Below are 22,340 nucleotides of genomic sequence, written 5' to 3'. Positions count from 1 at the left end.
AATCTGGCAGTGAAAAGAGTTCAAGAACATGCAGGGGACGGCCGAGGAACAGAGGCACCAAATCCCCTCCCCTCCCCCTCTCATCTCCAGATGAGGAGTTGTAGAAAGTGTTTAAAGCAAGTGCCAAGACCAAGTGGTAAAACAAAGAAATGACTGTGGTCAACATGCCTTACCACGCATGGGATTAAGTTTAAACCAAACTAATTTGATATAAGCTTCAAGTAGAACAAACAAAACCTAATTATCGAAAATGCAGGAACTAATCCATTCTCTTTTCATGTTAGGCCTTTTCTTTGATTACTTTTCTTTGAAAGAAATTTATTGAAAAAACATTTTGAAAATCGCAAGAGAAGAAGAAAGGGCCCTGCAACTGCCTATAAACTATCTTTTTAAGTGTACAATGGCTTTAGCGGATAATCTCCAACAATTATCCAGGTGTAGTAAGTACTCTTCTCAAAATGAAACCTTGTATTTGACTTCACTATAACTAACAAAGCAAACTATTCCAGCGTTCTTTAAGAATCTCATGCGCCTTTTCACAAGGAACAGCCTGCAACCTGGTTCCTCTTCCATCAATGGGTGTTTCTATAACAAGGCCTAGCCTAATCAAAATATTCATTGCTTCTTCAACTGGCATTTCAACCTGCATTCATTCCGACCAATTAAGCAATTAACACCAGTTATCGGCTTTGCTAAATAACATTAGACTCGTATGTTTACCTTTACTTTAAACACATCGTACAGAAATCTCTCACATTCATCTCCAACACTTCGGTGACAAGCGACCTGCAGTAATTAGAACTATGGTTTTTCTTTAAACAATAGGAAAGTGTTCAAGGAAATAAAAGAAATTCTATGCTCAAAGGCAAGAAATGCTCCTCCGGTTTTTTTTCTTAACACGAACTGTTCTCAAAAAAGGCTGCATGTGCCGTGATGATAGGCACGGAATTGTATCTGCTATGAGAATTCCAGATAGAAAAATTAAATGCCAATTCCTAGATGAGCCTAAACAAGGCGCTGGTCTGTATTCAATATCTCCGTGTATCAGTTGACATCAGAAGATAACAAATCTAACTATAGACCACGAGCCTTAGTTGCAGAGGAAGGTTACAGCATGAAGAGGAGAATAAATTTTCCAAAATATAATCTCAATGTACTTCCTAAAGGCTAAAACCAAAAATATCAAAAAGCACAGCACAGATTTTAGATCATGTAAAATTTCTCAAAATGCTATAAAAGACTAGGTTTCTTGATTCATCATTGCGGAAATCTCCAGCCAATAAATCAGCAAACACTGAATCTAAGTGTGCTTTTCCAGGAATGGCAATTAACTTGCCCTTTATTAGTGCAGATGATCTCATTATGCTACACTGACCCTGACTTTTGTTCTTGTACGAAATATTTCATGGTAAATAAAGTTGGTTTATGCATCCATTGTACCGTCCTCACTCATCCAATTAAAAACAGGATAAGATAGAAACACCATCAAGCAGCTTAGAATACTCCAACACCAAATCCTATATCCCCTAGAGTACTAATTCTACTTCTACCACACAATGATCAAATGCAAAAGCTGACAGGATTAAAATGCAAGCATAAATTCAACATAGAAAACTTAAGAATGGATAGGATGGGCAGACCTGTCCATTTGTTCTTTTAAGCAGGATCGCGTATGCCAATATGGCTTCCTTATACTGCATTTAATAGTTTTCAGAGAAATGAAAAATTAAATAAGAAAACTAGGAAAATACAAAACACATTGTATTATAGAACACTTTGCAAGCCAAGCTCATTGACCAAATGACGAGGGAACAAAAAGAACAGCAGTAATTCAAAGACTTCAAATAATTCTTCTATAGTTGAAATCAATTTGTGAATCGAATTCTCACATTTGTATACCACTAAAATAACAATAAACTAGAATATCAACTGCTCTAAATGCTATTTTAAGTCTGCATTTATGGAAAGCATAAAAAAGGAATATCGAAAGAGTTTCTCACTTGCTGCTGTTCAGAAGCATCGAGAAGAAAATGAACTGAGCCAAAACCACTTGCCAGTGTTTTCTCATATAGCGTTTTGTTAACCAACAGCTGTAATAAAAGATTCCTTTAAGAAATTATAACTATCTCTTAGCATATGTTATATGTACTTGTAAAATTTAAATGATAATAATAATGGAAATTGCACAGAAAACTGACTTGATATCTATCCCATGTCTGTTTGTAACCCAAAGCCACACGAGTCACATATATTATCAGAGCAGTGATAGCAACTACATCAAGAAATATTGCCGATCTGCATTGCATAGGAAATTATACGCTATCAAGATTATATGAATCCAACTTCAAAAGGAGTATTAAAAAAATTCAAGCACTGCCACTGATTAGAAAGGGAGGGGGTGGGGGAGGTTGGTTTATAGAAGTATGACGTGCGGCACACAAATGTATAATTAAATTCATGTTCCTTTTCATCAACCTCACACAATGAACTCACACATCACAAAACATAATTGCACCTTTAGATCCACATTTAACTTTTGCGCCAAATGCTACCATTTCAAAAAACAATCATATGACCACCAAAAACACACATACGGGGAAGATAAGATCTCAAATTTGTAGTTTATGAAGTATGCCAAAAGTCCCAATATCGTAGCTGCATCCAAGCGTACCTACAGATCCACAATAGTTGGTCAAGAAGCTATTATTTGAAAGGATGCTTCATGGAGTTTAATCCATAAGAACATCTAGAATATGTTAGTCATTTGGCTCAACCAATAAATTACATCCAGTCAATACACAAAGGCCCATCAACCGCCTCACATAATTTTACATGGTGTTTTGCGCATCCACATCAACATACACGTCTCTTTCTGGTAGAGACAGGACACATCAAGTACATTTCAGAATAACCTTTTATCTCTAAATGTGAATGAAGTAATGATTTTCTACCGCAAACCTGCTATGCTAGGATAGCAGTCACCTCGCATGGAAATCCCAATGTTTAATGTAACTCATCCAGAAAGATAAGGGAAATGAGTCAGGGCCAAAATGTTAACTCTACTCTGCATAAGCACAGTAGCACTTCAATCAGTTTCCATAGACCCATATCAGCTTATATAGTGAAACATAATGTAGCAGCTGCATCAGCAAGTTGATAGTGTTAATCAAGGCTATTCAGCTTTCTTCAACCATTGAGAAGTCTATTTACTAAGTCAATTACGGTATTAACAAGATAATATGCTATGACTGGATGCTAAACAGAGTTCCTCTCATTTATGCACACACAACATTTAAGGGGAGAACTGTTATTAATTTAAGATGGATTCAGACTTTCAGCAGGTTAAAAGGCTGTCACTCTCATTTACACTCACAAAATTTAGGAGAAAAAACTCAGCATATTCAACCATGCTAGTAAATCAACATCCACACCACCTTTCTGTAAAAAGAATAATTTATAAGGATAGAAAAACATAATCAATGGCAACAAGTACTATCAAATATCGGTCTGCTAGAGTAACACAAGCATGATACCAGATAATACTAGAATAAAAACAGGCTGCTGCTTTGAAAAGCTTCAGTAGATAGTATTCAAAATTTTGTTTTAGAAACTCTATAATATGTAAAAAAGGGATTAAACCTGCACATACCGTGTCAATGATACGGAAAGACAGCTTTTTGTGTGGAAAAACGACCTACAAATTGTTTAATTACAATGTGAAAATCATATGCAAACAGTTTAATCATCAGTTACTCAAGAAACTAGAACAAAATGTGAGAAAGCATCAACAGATATTGCAGTGTCAGAGGTATTTACTGGTAAATCAGGAATGGGAATTCTCTCATAGATCTTTAGCTCCAATGCTGGAACCTCAGCTTTATCTTTAGGATTGCTATCACTTGTTTCCGTGGTATAAAGCAAAATTAATTCTTGAAATGCAGGTTCCTAATCAGGAACATGCAAAGGTTGAAGAATAATAAAAATCTGAATTTCATTAAAGATATCGTAGAAACATATTTACCAGCAACACTTTATTTCTATTTACAATGTTCTTGCTCTTACACTTGGGCAAGAGATGATATAGCTTAAAAATCTTTATATTTTTGGTAGATGCTAAGGCTTAAACATCTATCCTTACGAAATACTACATAACAAAAGCAATCGATAAGAAGGGGAAACAAGTGATTACCTGTAGGACTGACTGAGAAAGTAGTATGGAAAAGGAAGTCTTTAGCATTTTCCAAATATTGTTTCTGTAGTATTTTCTTGTAGCAGGTCTCCATATATCACTAAGTGATATCCTTGATAAGAAAATCGGCCTGAGTGAAAAAATATTCAATTAAATGGTCATTCAGGTGATAATGCCAATCATAAACTATGTCCTACTAAAATAGATAGTCAAATCCTCGTGGAACGTACAAAAGATACCATTGATGTCACATAAAATGGCATTTATTTTCCAAATTGGCTTTAATGATTCAACAACCTCAAGAAAATTTCTAATCTTGAGGCACAGCCTGAATTCATCTACAGCTGTTCGATGACTGCAGTCAAATACTTTCTAATGGCCTTTCTTGTTTAATGATGATAGAATCTTGTGAAGCATAGAAATTCAAAATATTTTTTGATTATTGTTCTGTTTGTCCAAATTACTTAGCAATATAAAGCCTACATCTAGTAGCTTATCCCTATCAGAACCCAGAAATCACTTATATTCACATTCTATCAATGGATAGCTGTTTTTGCAGGACGAGCCCATGGTGTTAAACAGGCAAGATTCATGCACAGTCAAGTTACAGTCAACTAATCACTCAGACCAAAAGGATACCTAAATTTGTGAAAGTTAGTAATGAAGCTAGTTTGGTCCTAAAGCATCATACTTTTCCTCATACGTTAATGGCATTGCGCACTCATTCATGCCAATTACTCTTAGCCAACTTCAGACAATTTTTTCCACACAGCAGAACGAAAATGGGAAAAAACATAAGCTCATATACAATAGAAGATGGCTACTGTAAGAAGATAGAGAAAATTCAAATTCTACAAACCTTAAACGAGGTTCAGAAGCATTACTATAACTGTCAAGTTCAAATGGCTTTTCCGGCAAAGGAGGTAGAAATCCAATCCATGTGAGTAACTTCCTGAAGAGCCTTCCACGGGGTCCAACAGGTGACAGAAAACCTTCATACCGACTTACTGCCCTCTGTGCTGCTAGCCAAATTGGAAGTTCAGTATCTGATAGTTGGTCAATCTCCGGTGGATTATCAGAAGCTTGTTCATTACTAAAATACGATTGCTGAAAAAGTGACAGTTGCTCAAGCCAAGGTGTCATTTTCTTAATCCAATCTTGTACTTCATGGCTCTCAAAAGCATTTCTAATAGCCTGTCCCAAGGAACACTTAGTGAGCTGAATTATGGCAACAAAATAACAAAGTAGAAACCACTTAATGGAGATAACTCTTGCAGAACTGCAACTGCGTTTACACAATCTTTGACTGACTTCCTTCAAAGATTAACTGCCCAACAAGTTTGGAAATCAAGATTTTTGGTTTTGCCCCTCAATATCAGAGAAAATAAAAGGAATATTTGACCAATTTTATCAATTATTCATCGATTCACACATCATGCAGTTGGTTTTTAAAATACTATCAGAGAATTCATGGGAAAGGCAACGACCTCTTTTATCCATATGCCAACTTTCCCCACTGGTTTTGATACAAGGAAGAAAATACCCTGCAGAAGCCTGGACTGAACGTAATCCAACTTTTCAACAATTAGCAGACCTTTCTGCCTCTCAGTTGCATAGCCCCGCCTGTAAGGAATATCACCTTAAAAGTAAGCAGATTGCAAATATTTTGTATACCGGAATACTGACTGCTGCAGCACTCTAACTGAAACTAATATACAAAAACCTGAAGATTATTGCATTGGATTCAGATGCTTTCTTCCAGTCCACGTATACTGGCAAAGTAAGGAGGTAATCTGAGTTCAAGGCAGATGTCAGCATCAAATCCCCAGCTGATAGTTCTTGAAACTGAGCATTATTAAGAAGTTGCATAAAAGAACGCTGGAAGCGGGTGGCAACAGCAAGTCTACAAGCAATTTTGCAAAAGGAATTACACACACAGACACAAGACAGGATAAAGGATGAAATAGCAACATAAATGTTAAAACCAATAAATTAACTGAAAATCCTAAACGTATAGATCATGGGACTCTAATCCATAAATCTATGGAGACTGAAGAAAATCTTTTCTGCAAATCATGTTTATTCTGACCGCTTTAAAAAATGTTTTAATTAAGAATAGTCTGCAACAGACCTGCACTCTCCATTAGAACATCTCTTGTCGTTTGTTACTGGAGAACTTAAAAAGTTTCTCAAGTCTAGACCATAATCAAAATGCAATGGTCTATCAACTTCAGTCTCCTCATCTAATTTCCCCACGCTCCCGTTTCCATTGATCTTATTGCTAACTGAGCCAGGATTTTCCCTGTCAGCCGCCTCTCTTCCATCTGAACTACCTGATTTCTCATCACTTGTCGCTTCATCATCAATGGAATGAGTAAGTGAGTAATCTGTCCTCATTTCCTCTAAAATACTTTTGTGTTCTGCGTGTAGAATAGAGTCCAAACACCTGCAATTAATCCCTCATAAAATTGAAGATTAGTTGAGAAATAATAATAATAATAATAATAATAATAATAATAAAGGAAAAGAAAAAAAAGCAATCAATTGAGGCAGAGTAATTCACTCACGAAGAAAGAAGAAGGAACTGATTAGCATCATCATCTTGAGAGTCGAATAACTTCAATAAAACAGCATCCAAAAGCTCTGCCTTGGAAACGGGTATGTATTTCTCCCTGCTCACTTGTATTTTAGAAATCCCTCTCTCTTCTTCTTGGTCTCTTGGAACAGGATCATTTTCATCATCCTTTGTTTGTAATCTAAAGATCTCTCTCGATTCTTCTAAAGGCTCCTGAATTGATGATTCCTGAAGTCTCAAAGAAGAGCAGCAGCACGGATATCTGGAGGTAACAGTAACCTTCTTAAACACCGAATGGCGAGAGCGAGGTGGCGCCAACGAACGTGGAGATGACAGAGCGGTGGTGCCACCCGTGAAATTAGGAAGAGATAACATGGATAGCCAACCTCCGCTATCGTTGCTTTCGGTGGCTTTGATTTTTACATGACAAGTGAAATGGAGTAATAGTACTTTACTAAAAGGTACAAGAAGAAGAAGAGAAATGGCGGTTGGTTGGTTGGTTGGTTGTGAGAGAAGAGAAAAAATTTAACGGTTGGAAGTATGTGGCGCACACGCGTGCGCGCTTTCCTAACCAAACCTCTTTGCCCGCAATCCATTCCTGGCTGGATAAGGTGATTCGGGCTTGCTGTCGTTTATTGATCACAACCAGAATCCGTGTGTAAAACGTTAATCCTCGTGGATCTTACTACCTAAGCCCACCATTAGTAAGGAAATGGAACCCTAATTATCAAACAAACAGAATCTGATTTTTTTTTCTTAATTTGTTTTGAACCCTTTTGTACTTAATAATAATAATAATAATCCTTTTGTCAAAACATCTTGGTAAATTTATTTATGAACTAGCAAATTTACCTAGGTTCAGGCCCTTTGCTTGGTTTGTGAAACACCACGCAAGGCAAGATAAGAGAGCACCCCTTGCCAACTCGGTTGTATTGTGACCTTCAACACTGCATACTTGCAGTCAGAGAACAAAAATAATAATTTAGAAGCCCTACTTTTAACGTTGACAGCATATTTGAAGCATCTATTTGCAGTTGATGACAGCAGAAATCAGGTGATATCATGAAAATTACAATTAGGATAGCTGTTTTAAAACATGGATATTTGATAAAATTACTTTTTATTATGCTTTTATTTAGAAATATATTAAAATAATATATTTATTTATTTATTAAAATTTATTTTTAACATTAAAACAATCCAAAAACACAGGAAAAAAAATAAAATTTTGGCGTAGATTGAAACTCAATCTTAAACACCACCTTGTCTCTAATGTACCAATGCATTCATGAGAACTTATTTGCTGCAACATAAACACTTCTCAAATTCAACTTCAAAACAAAAAAGAAAAACAAAAAAAAAAAAAACCAGAAATCCAGTTATTATCCTTCTCTTTCTAGGGGATCATGGTGTAAAACTTGAAGCTGCACATATTCAATTTCAGGTAGACAAAATCCAGCCCACAGACAAGTCCTGTTGAGGATGCTGTCTAACAGAGATTGACCAAGTCATACAAACAAAGTTTGCACTAGTACTCTTGAAAAACCTTGCCCCAATTAGCATCGCCATCATTACCAGGGAGAGCGAGGAGACGAGTTGTAATTTGATCAGGACGAGAGGATATACCGAAGTTCATTATTCTCATAATTCACTAGATATGCTCTCACGCGACCACTTTCCAGATCTAGCAGAAAACTTGACATACATTGACATTGAAACAACAGCAAATGCAGCCTATATTGATTTCAAAAGAAGTTCATTATTCTCATAATTCACTAGATTGATGTAGAAAGAGAGATCTGGAGGCAAAGAATCATACAATCATAATAAAACCATATTCACAGTCCACATTAAACCAGATATTGGGGTTATCAAAATGTTCAGCCAATCTGGTTCGAGGAGGCAAGGAAAACTGAGTACTGAGTACAATCATGTCAGAATCCTGAGCAATGACATAAAACAGGATGTGAAAACTAAAATATTTCAAATGCATATCAACTTCTCAGCCAGTTTAGACAAAGCCAATCTGGAAATGTTAGTTGGTACCAGAGCTATAAACCAGATAGGAAATATTTATTTGGCAATGAAATCGTCTGAAGATATGCTAGTACATCAGTGCTGTAACTTAAAGTCAATGTGAAAGTATTTACTACATATGCATGCCCATGCCGATGGTATGTTGGTAGCAGACTCGTGAATATGTTTGTAATGGGATTATCATGAAGATAGGAACCTTTTTTTTACCACTATACTTCGATTTACAAATCTTGAAAGCATACACTAGAGAGTAATTTTGTGAAAACCACCAAGAAAATTGGTACTAAAAAGTACCTCCTACATTTAGTGTTGTTCAAGGTTCCCTGTTCAAGGGCATATCTTTCAACCCCATTAATTTTATCTTCACAGTTTTCACACCCTCCCTAAAATCTTGATCTGATTCTTTTGTAATTGCAGACTTCAGATTAGCATCTGCTGTTAGTGACTTACCACAGTTTAATGAGTTGGCCTTAGCTAGAACTTTCCTTCGCTTGTACGTCAAAGGCAGTAACTTTTGATCCTTAAATGCCACTGAGACACTGGATTTACTCGATAGCTTCCCTGATTTTCTGACACTGACATCATTCTCACCATTCTTTTGGTGTGAAGAAGAATCCATTAACGTTTCTTGCTTATCATTGCCAGCATCTGAAATTGCAGGAACCACTTCTGGAATTCTTGGATAGATTGTGAGATGCTCTTCTTTTAATGGTACCATGCACTGCTCCCCTCCATGATATTGGATACGAAATGGGAATGATTCCAAGGATTTCAGGAAAGAGCCATTAGATTCTCTGTCCACATTTGCCCCCAGATTTTCACCACCAAAGGTATGTGGCCTTGCACCCTCTGTATCCAAGGATAACTTGCATTCCTTATTCGGAAACCTTCCCATATCAACTCCAAACAATTTGTGTTCTACCACAACAGAATTTTCATCTAAAGTTGGAAGTGATTCTGGTTTCACATTTCTTGTAGAGCTTTCAGGGAGATTTTGGGTTACTCTAACAATTTCCTGCGGATCTATTAGAAACTGAGGTTGGTCCAGAGTTGAATGAATTCTGTCACCATCAACCTTTTTCCTTAGAAATGGATATTCCTGCAGGCTACCTGCATTCTGAAAGCATACAGATGCTGGCAAAGGAGAAAACTTAAAATCCCGTATGCCATGAGTCCTGGCTGGAAAGTTTGATTGCACTCCTCTTGGCACAATGTCTGATTGTTCCAGGTGAAGTGAAGGAGCTTTAGGTACTATTTTCAACACTCCCCTGGGAAATGATCGACATTGCCCCGAGGAGTCAGCCACAACCATCTTTGAATTGTGCTTTCGGAATGAATCTTTTCCAGATGCCTTCATCTTTAAAACTCCCTTCGGTCTGCAGTATGGAGCTATAATTTTTGTCCTGTTGGTACACAGATAGGGTGGTCTTTCTTTTGCTGAACCCTCGCTTTCCACTAGCTTCATCACCTTTGTTTCCAAGGTGTCCACCTCATTTAATAGATGATCATCCTTAGGAGATTCATTAAGATCAAGCATCTTGACGCTCTTTTTTTTTCTCCTGCTTTTCCACATAGAAATCTTTTCCTCAATTCCAGGACTCATTCCAAACTGATCCCATAACATTCTCATGCTTATAAACGTTTGTATCATCCTGTCATGGTAAGCTCTCAGAGAATGATAATGTTGCTTCCTTTGTAGAAACTGCAAACCTTCTCTGAAGCAAGCCACCTTTGGTGGGTAGAATCCAGCTTTCAATCTTTCCAAAAATTTATCTAGTGGATTCCCAAAATATAGTTCAGTACCATCAAAAAGCTCCTTCATGGTCAGGCAAAATGTCTCATGGTCCATATCTGGAAGGTACGCTGACAGGTTGAACCTTTCTTCCTCTGTTAAACACAAATTCCATGTGTCTAGAGATAATATTTCCCTCAAATCTGGAAGATCATAGAGCTCAAATGGTATGCTGCAACGCTGACCTTCCACCATACCAAGCTCACAGTTCAATTCAGCAAGTTCACAATCATCTGAATCATTCCCTGAGTCTGCACCCAAAACTGGGTTTTCTCTCATCTGCTTGACTTCACCACTGAAGGAGCACGAAACTTTATCAGAACTTGAACTCCGATGGCAAATCTTCTGTATGCCCATTGATACAGAAAGTGATGTGAGGACAACAACACTTCAGTTCCTACATATCAAATCCCAAATGTGAAACTTAATCACCAGCAGTAATGCCCCTGAAGAGAAGATGGACCGTGGTCATCAAAATCAACACAATTTAAATTGAGAATTCCTTAAAATTTAAACCCCTTATGACAGAACCTAAGAAACAATTCATCAAACTTCACAAACAAAAGAGAGAAAATATTATAAATTAAGAACTTCAAAATGCGAAAAAATCTGTGTTTTCTTCCATTGAACCACCTAAAAAGGAAAAGAAGAAGAAGCTGTTGAGTAATATGAAAAAACACGATCAAGCTGTTCTAAATGAAATGCTCAGAATAACTACTAGGTATGGCAATATGACACATCTCGTGTTACCTTCTACATTGCTTGCTGCTATAGTTGATATTTCAGTCCATGATTGCTTCACTAGAATCACATATCCTATGTATTCTTCTATCAGAACAAATTGACAACACATGTACACAATCAAATGCCACTGCTCATTCCAATGTACAGTGCATCTCCACCATATTACCAGATGTCACTGGCATGAAACCGGGTCTAACCCAGATCACTAGCAACACAAATTTTTGAGAATCCAATCTTCAGAAACCGGCAAAGAAAGCTGATTGAAACCAAGCAACCAAACAGAAAGTGCTTCTTCCTTATATATATAACTAGCAAAATAGGATGCAACAGAATAATAAGTGGATCAAACCCAACAATCAAATAGAAACCTTCCCAGCTAATTACCTAAAACCATCAACTGATCATTATCACTCGAACAAGGGAACCAACCAAAACCATCAACAGAGACCAAATAAATGAGGAAAAAGAAATAACGGTGGGGGAGTAGAGCATCAAACCTTAAAAGGGCGTACAGAGAAGTAACAAAGCACCTGAAATGGAGCTGGAAAGTGGGTTTTTCTCTGTTTTTCTATAGCAGTTGAAATCTGTTAAAACGGAGACCCAAAATGGGCAAGAGTCCCATTTTCGATCTTGGGGTTAGGATATCTAGCCTGGCATCGCTGTCTTTCTCTCCTGCCTAACTTATTCCTCTTTTTGGTTTTTTCTTTTTTGGCTTCTTGGCCTTTCTACTGTAGTGTGTAATGTATATGTACAGCGTACATTGGGAGTATCAGAAAAGACCAAGACCATTACCATAATTATCTGAAACAGCAATGTCTCTCTCAAATCTCTAACTAATTTGATTTCATATAATCCTAGCGGGTCATTTAATCGTTAACAGCCTAAACTGCAAGCCGGCTGCCCCCCTCCCCACCCCGTGATTTTATTTGTGACCGGTAAGGAGTCACAGGTCAGAGGTCCCAGACCCTTCTGATGAGTGGCCATTGAAGGGCCTACTTGGTGATTCTTCTACCGGTAGAATTTACATCTCAATTTGTAACTGTTTTCTAAAAAAATATTTCTCGTTCAAAAATATATTAATAAAATATGTTTTAAAGTTTTTGTTTTTTACGAACACGGCCTAAGACAACGGAGCTTCAATGATTATAGCGTGACAGTCAGGGGAAGAGAGTTCTCGTGTAAAAAATTTCTAGATTGGCAGTGCGGTTAAATAATGTTTTCGAAAATTTTGAAAATAGTTTTAATTTTTTATTTTAAATTAATATATTGTTTTATATTATTAAATTATTTAAATATGTTAATATAAAAATAATATATAAAAATATTATTTTAATATACTTTAAAATAAAAATAATTTAAAAAATAACAACTAAAAATATCTTTTAAATACCATCACAAAATAGTGGAAGGTTGATATTTACTGTGGAAGAAGATTCTCGTTAAGAGTGGCAAGATCACGTCACATCATGATTGGATTCTCATAGAAAACTGGGGTTTTTGTTAAACTGCTTTACCTTTCTAGCAAAGGATAAATGAAGTAATAATTGGGTTTTTTTTTTTTTTTTTGAGTTCAGGTAAGAATAGTAAAAAATATTTTTTAAATATTTTTTATTTAAAAATATATTAAAATAATATTTTTATTTTCATCATCTCTTTCTTTTTATTAAAAAATAAAGTATAAATTATCTCTAAATCTTTTATGTAAAAACCTGTTATTTTGTTGTTTATATTTTTTTTCGTGACCATCTATATACGAGATAGAAATTCAATTGTCATATGAAACTAGTAAAATTTGTTTATTTTAACTCTTTTGACTCATTTTTTTCTCGTGAATTAACGAAAAATTATATAATTCATCAATAAAAAGTTTATCAATATCTTTGTATTTCTCTAATGAACTAACAACATAATTAGATTCTAGCATCAATGATTAAGTTCATTAATATCCTTATTATTATGAATTCATATTTTATTAATAATTATCATTATTCATGAAAAATAATATATAACCGTCTTTCTCATATTTATTCTAAGTAATTGAAAGTATGCATAAAGTGAATTTGCCTATTTATCTTAATAGTTTTTAAAATTCTTTGAGATAAATGTTATCTTTGTTAAGAAAGATTTTTGAGGTTGATCAGTTAGTTGATTGAAATATTTAATTGTTATTTTTTTTATTGTTTTATGTATTTATTATTTTTGTTCCAAATAGAGGCTCCAATATTCCTTTAAGAATGACACTTCAACACTCCTTACACTTTCAAGGATTTTTTATTAACATTTTCTAATAATCATAATGACCACCAAGAAGCCATAATTTAATTATTTTTATTGGAGTTATTGTTGTCGTTGTAAAGAGAGACTTGAAGGTTGTTTTTTGCCGTTATAGAAGGTAGCTATTACCGTTATGTTTTAAAGGTCAAATTGTTGTCTTAAAAAGGGACTTTGATGCTTTTTAAATGATGAGATAAATTATTAATAAATTTTTAATATTATATTATATTATTTATATATATATATATATATATATATGTTACATGTAGAAATTAATTTGAAAGATATATATCAACTCAAGTTAAATAAAATTAATTTAAGAATATTTTTAAAATAAAAATTTATATTATAATTATTCTTTTTGAGATTTAATATTTTAAAATTGTTTCATAATAATTTTATTTTTAATCTCAGTAAAAATATCTTTCTCAATATATACAAAAAAATTTATTTATTTATTTTTAAATTTTTAAAAAATTAGAAAAGTTATTGACAATAATTCTATGATGATATATGGTACATAATATCTAAAATCATAGCTTAAAATGATTGTTATAAATTAATGTTGTCCTTGCTAACTTGTTTTTTTGTACAAGTAAATTAAATATAAATATTAAATTTTTTTAATTAATTTATTATGTCCTTAATTTTTTTAGTTGTCTTATACTTTTTGTTTAATCATTAGTAAATTTATTATCATCATATAAAATTCATAATAAAATACTTATCAATTTATCGAAACTCATTTCAATTCATATCTATTAGCATATAATATTATCCATACACATATTAATTCAACAAACTCATAAATTATTATTATAAATACTAACATTTTCAATAACTAATTATAAAAAAATAAAACTAAAATTATATAATGAAACAAATAAAAAAAGTAACACAGTTTTATATTAGTTTTGATTAATTTTTTTATTATATTATATTTGATTTAGCTATTAAATTTTTATATTTTATTTAATGTGGATATTGATTTATCTACTATTAATTTATATAAATTATTTAAAAAAATAACACAGTTTTATATCATAAATAATTAAAATAAAATCAAAAATAGCATTGAGGAATCCAATTACCAAAAAAGGACCAAGAGCACTCATCCTCGTGTTTTTACTTTGCCATCAAATGCTTCTCTTGCTGGAGGCTTGCTGATTTGGAGGGGGAGGGGGAGGGGGAGGGGGCAATTGCCCCCTCTTGCCCCTTTGGGGCTCCGCCACAGGATGCACCCATGCTATTGTTTTTTTCCTGCTACACGGAAGGCGCTCTACCGGCGTGGAGATTATTCTTATATGTGACTCCTACTGCCGGAATTTCTATTATATTTTGAGACTGCTGATGCTGCGTTTTGAAATTGTTGTTGCTGTGTTTTTCTGTTGCTGTTACGTTTGACGAAGGCTGACTCGTTGATGAGGGTTGCTATGATTTTCACTGCTATAAAGAGACCTTTGTTTCTGTTGTGTATGCTTTTTTAGTAGCAGTAGAAAAGACTCAAAACAGTAGCAAGTTTATACATAAAAGCAACGTCAAACTCTATGAGAGATTTTATGATTATTTTTTAAAATATTTTTTATATTAAAATAATATTTTTTTAAACAACTTTTTAATAGCCTCCATCAAACATTTTTTAAGGCTAAATGAATATTGACCGTCTAAATCAACAATGTGAAAGAAACGTCAAGATTAGTTTATTATTTATCCAGCTATAAAAACAAATTCTGATCTATCTAAAAAAGTTATAATTAGATAAATAAAGGTCGATGCACCGAGTAATAAAAACTATAAATACTTTAGCCAACAAGGAAAAAAAATAATATATATATATATATATATTTTTCTTAAAAAGAAGAAATTATTGAAATATTTCCTACATCAAAAAAGAAAATGTATATATAATCCTTAATTAGAAATTATTGAACTCCAATTGTTAAAAACACAAACACTCGAGTATTTAACCTCCTAATTGAGTACCTATTAATTCCAACAAAGGATTTTAAATGTTAATTAAATTGTCGAATAAAGAATTTAAATATAAATCCTTTTTCAATCTAGCAAATCTTTTCTATCTTAACAATTCCTTTCTTGAACTAATGTTTTCAAACATTTAACTTAGCAAAGAAAGACCTATTTTAAGAGCATAGTGTACCAAGTAATTTCTTGAACTTCGACGACTCAAACTTGAAATTGGTTTTTTCTATATATATTTTTTTTTATGAATATATATATAGGTATACAGCTGCATATAATTTAAGAATATATTTTTTAATGAAGCAATATCAGATTGCCAGAACCAAATCTTCTAAAACAATTTTTATTACGTGGAGTATATTTTTTTTTTTATTGGCAAGTTTTAGCAAATACTTTTCTTAATTTTTTTTCATGTATAGTATATATATTTTTCTCTGATAATATATTTTTTTATTAACTAAAGTAATTGTAGTTTTCATTACTTAGCGATGCGAATAAAGCTGGTCTATTTATTTTTATATTTTTAAAATAATTTAAATTTTTTATTTATTTTAAATTAATATATTTTTAGATAATTTTAATTTGTTAATTTTAAAAATAATTTTTAAAATAAAATTTTTAATATATATTTTAAAATAAAAAAATTATTTAAATTGAATTCAACCGAGAGCGAATCTACCGTCACAATATAATTAACATATATTCCGTTCATGATTATGCGAATAAATTCGATAGGATCACATTTACAGCTTAAGAACAATATCCCGCGAAGATGAATCGAGTCAACCGAATTTCAACTCCCTCCACAACCAAGAAGCAAGAGCATACAGAATCCAATACATTTCATTTTCACACTGGCTTTTGCCGAAAAAAGATACCATCGCTATTATCATAATTCTGTCCGACTGAGTTCATGTTCCTAAAGCCAACGACTTTGACCCAAGACAGGAAGAATAACTGAATTCGGTTTACAGTTATTATATTTACAGGCGGACTATAATAAATCGGCCGACCATTCATGTTCCCATCGAGAATAATGGCGTGGAGCTAAAACTAAAGTGACGTTTGGGCGGTGGAGGAAAAGTGAGGAACCTGTCTCGCTGCCTAATTTATACACCACTGCAGCACCGAGGCAACACAGTGAATCCCCGTCCGCATCCTCAACACAACATGGACTACAGCAACAACAATCCTTACCTCCAGTTCGCGACTGTTCCTCCGGCTACTACTAATGGATATGGGACAAATGGCAACAGTAAGTCTGATCTCGAGTTTAGAGCTCATGAATGCCTTTTATGGCGTTTGTTTTTACTTGTAATCTAAATTGTTTATATTATATTCTGGTATGCTTTCTTTCAGGATCGATGGGGAAGATACGTGATGCTTGGAATCGGTGTGGGAAGAGGGTTGAGCTAGCCACCAGGAAAGCAGAGGTTTATGCTGATAATATCTGGCATCACTGTGAGTTTTTCTTTCCCCTCTTCATGTTACCTTCAATCAGGACTGATTAAAATTTTCTTGCCTGCCCTTAATACGCACAATCATCAAATTTATTGTCATTTCGCCTTTTGTTTATTTAGCTTACTAGGTTGGTCTTTTCATCCTTCAAAAGATTTTTAAGTCTAATAGAAAGGTGCCGTCCAACATTGCCTCGGAGCTTGCCTAGTGTAAACAAATAAATAAGTAGGAGAACGTTCCCTTGGTTATTTTTTCCGGGTAAATTATTTTTGTTTTTAATTTCCCAACAGCTTAGAATCAAGCACTCAAGCACGGTGATTCATGGGTGGGTCGCCTAGCTCTTTCACCTGGTCTTTTGTAGATATGATCAAATATAAGCTGATCGAGCCGACAAGGTAGCTTGTTCTTGACTGCAAAATTAAGATGCTTATTTGGCCTTCGTCGAGAAACCGAGTGAAGGAACCCTCTTCTTGACTTCATTTTAATGTTTTCTGGATTTTTGAGGATAGTTGAATGTTGAGGCATGTCTTCATAGAATGGCTATGAGGAAAAACATAGACTAATAAGAAGAGAAAAAGGGTAACAGAGGGAATAGATAAAATTTCTTGGCTTTGGGAACCATGTCACAAATATAAAAGCCACATTTTATTGTGTAATGCAAATTACTTGGTTCTAATTCTCAATTATGGATGCTGTCGTTTAGATTATAATATGTAATCTTGTTTTCTGAAAACAACAGTCAAGGTTAGTCCTAGCATAGCCGATGCAGCAATGGCAAGGATTGCTCAAGGGACAAAGGTACTTGCTGAAGGAGGGCATGATAAGGTATTCCAGCAGACATTTGAGGTCTTGCCTGGAGAGAAGCTCTTGAATGCATATGCTTGCTATATATCGACTTCAACTGGACCTGTGATCGGGACACTTTATGTATCCTCCAAAAAGGTGGCCTTTTGCAGCGAGTATCCCTTCTGTTATTATTCCTCTACAGGACAGCAGCAATGGATGTATTACAAGGTATTACCATCTACTTCATTTCTTAGCAATGCACTCGCTAATCGGTGTCTCATTTCTGTAATCTAAGCTGTTAAATTTTGAGGATAACATGAGGTTTTCCATGTCCTATTACTTGAGTAGCATTAAACAAAATTCTCTCGTCGCGATTCAAAATCATTACAAGTTTCGTTGACTTGAAATCGAGAAATGATTTATTTTGAACTCACCCAACAGCTATTTCTTTGCAAGGCTTTAACAATTGTTTGAGCACTTTGAACTGGGCCCTTTTATTTGGTTGCCCATTTTTAATAATTTTGATTCAAAGTTTTAGCAAGCAGCTGATCGATTCGCCTTTTATTTTACATATGGTATTTTCTGATGTCGTTCAACTGTCAAAATATGTATATCTGTAGGTTGTGGTGCTGCTTGATCGATTGAGAGCAGTGAATCCTTCTTCAAACAGAGCGAACCATTCCGAAAAGTACATCCAGATTGTCACAAAGGATGGTCATGAGTTCTGGTTCATGGGATTCATATCATATGACAAGGCACTGAAGCAATTATGCGAGGCTTGACAGCAGTCTCGCGACTCATCTGGGGCAATTCCTGTGGCGCAAAGCTCGTGATCTTGCTCCCATACTGTGGCATACTTAACAGATATGACAGAAGATTAGTGCTTTTAAATAACTGAAATAATACAGGCTTGGTTATCGATGTGCAATGAATGTTCAACTGGAAAATTTTAGCCCGTCTTGCCTGTTGGGAATTTGCTTAGATACCCACTAGTCTCCTAATATGATGATTGATGGTTTTGAACGTGTAGTTTCTTGATATTTCCTGCTTTCCAGTTTCTTTGTCCAGAAGTTTTGTCGTTCCAGTTTCTTTCTCCAGAAGCTTTGTCGTTCTAGCAAAGCGCCTACGAAGAGGGAAAATGTTGATGAACTGATATTTCTCCTCCTATAATGAATCAGAGAGCTTGCACGTTAGCATAGGTATGCACTTTCCAAGGAAAAGCAACGCGGCATTCAGTATTGAAACTCACGCCTCTAAAACTTTTATATACGCACAGCATGCTTGATTTTATGGGCTCCTCGGTTCACAAATAGGAGTACTCAGTCCAGTAAAAGATAAACAAATTACAGATTAAAAAAAAAAACTAAAAGAGCTCTTTTTTTAATATTCATCCACTGACATTTCATTGTTTGTCCTCTTAGATAACATTATGGTGTGTTTGGTATTTTTGGTATTGTAGCTATTGTTGTAGTTATGATTTAAAAAAATTATTTTATAAAAATTATTTTTAGTTAAGATTAAGTTGAAAAATATATATTTGGTTAAAATTATAATTAAAATTGAGGTTAAATAAAAAATAATTTAATGTATTTGGTTAATAATGCTTTTAAAATTGAGGTTATAAAATAATTAAAAAATATGTATATATTAATATAAATGGGTTTTAATTTAAATATTATAGATTTAACTATTATTATTACATCATGAAATAAATAATACTTTATATAAAATATTTTTTATTATTCCATTCAACTATCTATAATTTCATCACGTCTAAAATACATCCAATAAATTTCTTAGTTTCTTAATCGCGCAACAACATAACTTGTAAAATATAATCAAGAACAAAATTATAATTACAATTATAATTAAACTCTGCGAATACTATGTCATCAAGCGAATAAAACACAATTAAAAAATAAAAAATATTTTTTTATTTTAGTAGGTCATACCAGTTCAATTCATTTTAAGCGTTGGACCGAACCCATTCCGGCCAAAACAATAGAGCTATGCTCCACAGTAGCAGCCTCCACTATTCAATGAACAGTGGAGCATGGTCTCCCTTTTATCCAAGCAAAAAAGCTACAATTTACTGCTTTTCTTCTCCCTGCACAATTTATTGTGGGACCCATACACAGTAAATTGTTTTGCAGTTTACTTTAAAAAAAACCGCAGCGCAACAAACACTCAATGAAAATAGAATTGGAGAATAAAATGGTCTTTTATAATATTTATTTGTAATTAGTAATTTTATAATTATAAATATTTTAAAATTTTGGTTGATGGGTAAAATGCACATATAACATAAGTGATTTTTTTACTTTTCAAGCAGTGTATATGGTGTCATTTATTGGTTAAATACCACCTTCTGGGCCCTTGTTGGAAAGTGTTTGGTGGTGTTTTCTTCTTTATTTCTCTTTTTTTTTTCTCTTCCCATTTGAATCTTACACCAAACTCTTCAATTTCTCAAATCAACCTTTCAATTGAATTGCTATTTTTTTGTTATTTTTCTTGTTATTGATTTATGTTATTTTTCAATTTCATCCCTCATTGTTCTATTTTATTTAATCGTTATACCAAATTTGATTCTTATTATTTTTATTACTATTTGATTTGATTTTTTTAAATTTTGGATGATAAGGAATTTTGCTTTGTGATTTTTATAGGCTTGCCTTCAATAAGGTAATCTAGTCTCATAACTCGGGTCACGAGTTTTAAAAATTGACTTGATTTGACTGTAATTTTTTTTTGTTATTTTTTAAACAAAAAATTAATTTCAGTTTTCAAAATTAGTTTGTCAGACCTTCAACTTCATGATCTTTCCTTCCTTTTTTTTTTTATGGAGTTATCTCAATCTTATACCTTGGATTGTGGTTAATCAAGTTAACCCTAATTGACTCAAGGTTTTTTCCAACATTCTTTTTAATTGATTTTTTTTTTTAATTTTGCCTTTCATTATTTAGTTTGCTATAAATTTGACCTTTATAGTTTTATTCATTTTATTTTATATGTCGACCTTATAAGTGAGATGTAAGTTTGGCATGTTGATTAAAGTCATATGTTTTATCTTTTTAAAAAATTAATTTTTCTATTTTTAGTTTTTCCTTTAATGTTTGATTTGCAGGTAATTGAACTTTAGATTTCTTTTATTTCTTTTAATGAAATTATCTCATTCTTATTCAAATTTTGTTTTGTTATTAAATAAGATTGGTGAGATCTTTTAAAAATATTTAGAGAGTATCTTTTCATAATATTAATAGGTGTTTATTTCTCTCGATTAGTCATTGTCATTTCTTTTATTTTCATTGACTCTTTTTATAATCATGTTATTAAATTAACTAAATTTATGGAACCTATTCGACTTAATGACCTATATTTCAAATCTTTCTTACTCCTTTATAAATATTATCATCATTGGATCATTTTTATATGTTGAGAAAAATTTGACTCAATTCATGACATAATGCGTGTTACCTATATAGTTTTTTTATATTATATCTGAGATTGTATTCTTTATCAATTGACAATTAACCCATTCAATATTCATGTTTCTATTTTTTATAAGTTCAATAATAATCATTTTTTTTATTAATTTGATTTAATTATTTTGCATGAGGTTTAGGATCTTCGATTGTTAGATTAATCCAAATCAATCCATGTCAACCTCACAATGATATCATATCATTTTTTAATAAAACAATATTATTTTATATAAAAACTAAAAAAACAATTGCTTGGAGTTGATTTCGCTAGTTTCTCGCAATGATATCATATCATTTTTTAATAAAATAATATTATTTTATATAAAAACTATAAAAAAACAATTCCTTGGAGTTGACTTCACTAGTTTTCAGTTGGATTGTGGTAGGTCAATTATGTCATATATTGATCCTCTAAGTTATCCATATTTATTGAAGTTAATATTGTAAAGCATTGTAGTTTAGTAGAGTTTTGGATTTGATAGATTAGCAGATTTATCCATTAGGTTAAGCTAAATTTTTAAAAAAAAAACTTAAAAGAGCTAATAGATTCATTATAGATACACTCACATTTTACTATGGATTCATATAGTAAAATGAAGGTGTAATTTAGTAGAGTTTTGGATTTGATAGATCAGCAGGTTTATCCATTAGGTTAAGCTAATTTTTTTATAAAAAAAAATAAAAGAGTTAAGAGATTCATTATACATACACTCACATTTTACTATGGATTCATATAGTAAAATGAAGGTTTTTCTGGTCTAAAAAAAATCATTTAACAAGCTATAGGGGGAAAATGTCTTTTCCATTAGGTTTATTTTTCCGGTCTAAAAACATCATTTTGAATAGTCACAAATCAATTTTTTTTAACATTTTAGGTGCGCAATAAATAACTTAAATATCCTTGAAATAAAAGAACTAAAATTGAGGTATAAGAACTTTTTAATCTTTGAATGCTTTAATTACATAGTAAAATGACTTAATTTTCATTAAAAACAAAAAAAAAATCACCTAAGGTTATCTTTA

The 22,340-nt window shown here is 33.0% G+C and overlaps 3 protein-coding genes across 7 annotated transcripts; 1 reads left to right on the top strand and 2 right to left on the bottom strand.

Annotated features, from left to right (window-relative positions):
• Positions 1–184: 184 nt before the first annotated feature.
• Positions 185–7,385, bottom strand: LOC105126210 (DUF3754 family protein, putative (DUF3754)). 3 transcript variants are annotated; one of them, XM_011027000.1, is made up of 14 exons: positions 6,757–7,383; positions 6,321–6,635; positions 5,913–6,092; positions 5,677–5,812; positions 5,049–5,383; positions 4,190–4,319; positions 3,817–3,945; positions 3,650–3,694; positions 2,595–2,671; positions 2,199–2,295; positions 2,001–2,090; positions 1,641–1,694; positions 721–786; positions 185–643 (listed from the first exon to the last, which is right to left on the bottom strand). In XM_011027000.1, exons 1-14 carry the CDS (start codon positions 7,137–7,139, stop codon positions 488–490), a joined length of 2,193 nt encoding a protein of 730 aa, XP_011025302.1. In that variant the 5' UTR covers positions 7,140–7,383; the 3' UTR covers positions 185–487. The 3 variants fall into 3 exon arrangements, 2 of the variants coding, with proteins under 2 accessions (XP_011025302.1, XP_011025303.1); XM_011027001.1 differs by lacking the exon at positions 185–643 and having other exon boundaries at positions 746–801; positions 6,757–7,384; XR_842371.1 differs by lacking the exons at positions 185–643; positions 721–786; positions 1,641–1,694 and having other exon boundaries at positions 2,065–2,090; positions 2,516–2,671; positions 6,757–7,385.
• A 1,433-nt stretch (positions 7,386–8,818) lies between these two features.
• LOC105126209 (uncharacterized) lies at positions 8,819–12,179 on the bottom strand. 3 transcript variants are annotated; one of them, XM_011026997.1, is made up of 2 exons: positions 11,835–12,179; positions 8,819–11,039 (listed from the first exon to the last, which is right to left on the bottom strand). In XM_011026997.1, the coding sequence occupies exon 2, from the start codon at positions 10,948–10,950 to the stop codon at positions 9,115–9,117; it is 1,836 nt and encodes a 611-aa protein (XP_011025299.1). In that variant the 5' UTR covers positions 10,951–11,039; positions 11,835–12,179; the 3' UTR covers positions 8,819–9,114. The 3 variants fall into 3 exon arrangements, with proteins under 3 accessions (XP_011025299.1, XP_011025300.1, XP_011025301.1); XM_011026998.1 differs by having other exon boundaries at positions 8,819–10,990; XM_011026999.1 differs by having other exon boundaries at positions 11,868–12,179.
• Positions 12,180–16,520: 4,341 nt separating this feature from the next.
• On the top strand, positions 16,521–18,858 carry LOC105126208 (GEM-like protein 1). Its single transcript, XM_011026996.1, has 4 exons — positions 16,521–16,846; positions 16,951–17,052; positions 17,789–18,063; positions 18,456–18,858. The coding sequence occupies exons 1-4, from the start codon at positions 16,762–16,764 to the stop codon at positions 18,615–18,617; spliced, it is 624 nt and encodes a 207-aa protein (XP_011025298.1). The 5' UTR covers positions 16,521–16,761; the 3' UTR covers positions 18,618–18,858.
• Positions 18,859–22,340: the final 3,482 nt, after the last annotated feature.

This window comes from Populus euphratica, unplaced genomic scaffold (genome assembly GCF_000495115.2).
Source record: "Populus euphratica unplaced genomic scaffold, PopEup_1.0 scaffold75.1, whole genome shotgun sequence".
NCBI classification, from domain to species: Eukaryota; Viridiplantae; Streptophyta; class Magnoliopsida; order Malpighiales; family Salicaceae; genus Populus; species Populus euphratica.
The sequence above is the reverse complement of the archived record's forward strand: the minus strand, read 5'-3'. Positions and strand labels throughout refer to the sequence as shown.

Excerpts from the sequence above, each read along its gene's own strand:
- LOC105126210 (XM_011027000.1), bottom strand. The coding sequence starts at position 7,139 with ATGTTATCTCTTCCTAATTTCACGGGTGGCACCACCGCTCTGTCATCT. Across the intron at positions 6,636-6,756 it reads CAGTTCCTTCTTCTTTCTTC|GTGTTTGGACTCTATTCTAC; the intron begins GTGAGTGAATTA and ends GATTAATTGCAG. Across the intron at positions 787-1,640 it reads TTAAAAGAACAAATGGACAG|GTCGCTTGTCACCGAAGTGT; the intron begins GTCTGCCCATCC and ends TAATTACTGCAG.
- LOC105126209 (XM_011026997.1), bottom strand. The coding sequence starts at position 10,950 with ATGGGCATACAGAAGATTTGCCATCGGAGTTCAAGTTCTGATAAAGTT.
- LOC105126208 (XM_011026996.1), top strand. The coding sequence starts at position 16,762 with ATGGACTACAGCAACAACAATCCTTACCTCCAGTTCGCGACTGTTCCT. Across the intron at positions 16,847-16,950 it reads ATATGGGACAAATGGCAACA|GATCGATGGGGAAGATACGT; the intron begins GTAAGTCTGATC and ends GCTTTCTTTCAG. Across the intron at positions 18,064-18,455 it reads AGCAATGGATGTATTACAAG|GTTGTGGTGCTGCTTGATCG; the intron begins GTATTACCATCT and ends GTATATCTGTAG.